Below are 2,500 nucleotides of genomic sequence, written 5' to 3'. Positions count from 1 at the left end.
ACACACACACACACACATACTTGAGTTTTACTATGCATTAGATATGATGGTTGTTGTTATTGTTGTTGATGTTTGTTGGTGATGTTGTTGTTGATGTTGTTGTTGTTGATGTTGTTTGTTGTTGTTTGTTGATGTTATTGTTGTTGTTGATGTTGTTGATGTTGTTGATGATGATGATGATGTTGATGATGATGTTGTTGTTGTTGTTCAGCCATCAGCATCCCCGGCCCCCCCGGTCCCCCAGGGAACCCCGGAGCCCCTGGACACACCTCAGGGGTGAGCCTCCAATGTCTACCTCCCCCAGCCTCCCCCAGCCTCCCCCAGCCTCCACTGACCATTAATGAGTCTCTGTCTGACACCATAAGAGAATTGTAGTAACCCCCCTCCCCCCCAGGTCACAGTGCTGAGGTCTAACCCCCCTCCCTCCCCCTCCCTCCCCCCCCAGGTAACGGTACTCAGGTCGTATGACACCATGATAACCCCCCTCCTCCTCCCTCCCTCCCCCCCTCCCCCCCCAGGTAACGGTACTCAGGTCGTATGACACCATGATAACCCTCCTCCCTCCCCCCTCCTCCCTCCCTCCCCCCCTCCCCCCCCAGGTAACGGTCATCAGGTCGTATGACACCATGATAACCCCCCTCCTCCTCCCTCCTCCTCCCTCCCTCCCCCTCCCTCCCCCCCCAGGTAACGGTCCTCAGGTCGTATGACACCATGATAACCCTCCTCCCTCCCCCCTCCTCCCTCCCTCCCCCCCCTCCCCCCCAGGTAACGGTACTCAGGTCGTATGACACCATGATAACCCCCCTCCTCCTCCCTCCCTCCCCCCCTCCCCCCCCAGGTAACGGTACTCAGGTCGTATGACACCATGATAACCCTCCTCCCTCCCCCCTCCTCCCTCCCTCCCCCCCTCCCCCCCCAGGTAACGGTCATCAGGTCGTATGACACCATGATAACCCCCCTCCTCCTCCCTCCTCCTCCCTCCCTCCCCCCCTCCCCCCCAGGTAACGGTACTCAGGTCGTATGACACCATGATAACCCTCCTCCTCCCTCCCTCCCCCCCTCCCCCCCCAGGTAACGGTCATCAGGTCGTATGACACCATGATAACCCTCCTCCCTCCTCCTCCCTCCCTCCCCCCCTCCCCCCCAGGTAACGGTACTCAGGTCGTATGACACCATGATAACCCTCCTCCCCCCCTCCTCGCTCCCTCCCCCCCTCCCCCCCAGGTAACAGTACTCAGGTCGTATGACACCATGATAACCCTCCTCCCTCCTCCCTCCCCCCTCCCTCCCCCCCTCCCCCCAGGTAACAGTACTCAGGTCGTATGACACCATGATAACCCTCCTCCCTCCCTCCCCCCCTCCCCCCCCAGGTAACGGTACTCAGGTCGTATGACACCATGATAACCCTCCTCCCTCCTCCCTCCCCCCTCCTCCCTCCCTCCCCCCTCCCCCCCCAGGTAACGGTACTCAGGTCGTATGACACCATGATAACCCCCCTCCCTCCCCCCTCCTCCCTCCCTCCCTCCCTCCCCCCCAGGTAACGGTACTCAGGTCGTATGACACCATGATAACCCCCCTCCCTCCCCCCTCCTCCCTCCCTCCCCCCCTCCCCCCTCAGGTGACGGTACTCAGGTCGTATGACACCATGATGGCCACCGCGAGGCGCCAAGCTGAAGGGACGCTAGTCTACCTGGTCGACAGGACACACCTGTTCCTCCGCGTCAGAGACGGATTCAGACAAGTCCTGGTACCTGTCTGTCTGTCTGTCTGTCTGTGTGTCTGTCTGTCTGTCTGTCTGTCTGCCTGCCTGCCTGTCTGTCTGTCTGTCTGTCTGTGTGTCTGTCTGTCTGTCTGTCTGTGTGTCTGTCTGTCTGTCTCTCTGTCTGTCTGCCTGTCTGTCTGTCTGCCTGTCTGTCTGTATGTCTGTCTGTCTGTCTCTCTATCTGTCTGTCTGTCTGTCTGTCTGTCTGTCTGTCTGTATGTCTGTCTGTCTGTCTTCCTACTTCACCTTCACCTGTCTCACCTTCACCTGTACCTGTCTCACCTTCACCTGTACCTGTCTCACCTTCACCTGTACCTGTCTCACCTGTACCTGTCTCACCTTCACCTGTAACTGTCTCACCTTCACCTGTACCTGTCTCACCTTCACCTGTACCTGTCTCACCTTCACCTGTACCTGTCTCACCCTCACCTGTACCTGTCTCACCTTCACCTGTACCTGTCTCACCTTCACCTGTACCTGTCTCACCTTCACCTGTACCTGTCTCACCTTCACCTGTACCTGTCTCACCTTCACCTGTACCTGTCTCACCCTCACCTGTACATGTCTCACCTTCACCTGTACCTGTCTCACCTTCACCTGTACCTGTCTCACCTTCACCTGTCTCACCTTCACCTGTACCTGTCTCACCTGTACCTGTCTCACCTTCACCTGTACCTGTCTCACCTTCACCTGTCTCACCCTCACCTGTACCTGTCTCACCTTCACCTGTCTCACCCT

At 58.0% G+C, this 2,500-nt stretch overlaps 1 protein-coding gene across 1 annotated transcript in view; it reads left to right on the top strand.

The window, feature by feature from the left end:
* The window catches only part of LOC308160974 (collagen alpha-1(XVIII) chain-like), a gene marked incomplete at both ends in the record, with an annotated part of 62,229 nt that overhangs the window by 51,190 nt on the left and 8,539 nt on the right, over nt 1-2,500 (top strand). Inside the window, 2 exons of the mRNA XM_080534896.1 lie at nt 212-276; nt 1,619-1,747. Of these exons, the coding sequence (XP_080391022.1) occupies nt 212-276; nt 1,619-1,747 (194 nt within the window). The remainder of the gene's footprint in view (nt 1-211; nt 277-1,618; nt 1,748-2,500) is intronic.

The sequence above is a fragment of the Nansenia antarctica genome, assembly GCF_963989245.1.
Source record: "Nansenia antarctica genome assembly, chromosome: 6".
Classification (NCBI taxonomy): domain Eukaryota; kingdom Metazoa; phylum Chordata; class Actinopteri; order Argentiniformes; family Microstomatidae; genus Nansenia; species Nansenia antarctica.
The sequence above is the reverse complement of the archived record's forward strand: the minus strand, read 5'-3'. Positions and strand labels throughout refer to the sequence as shown.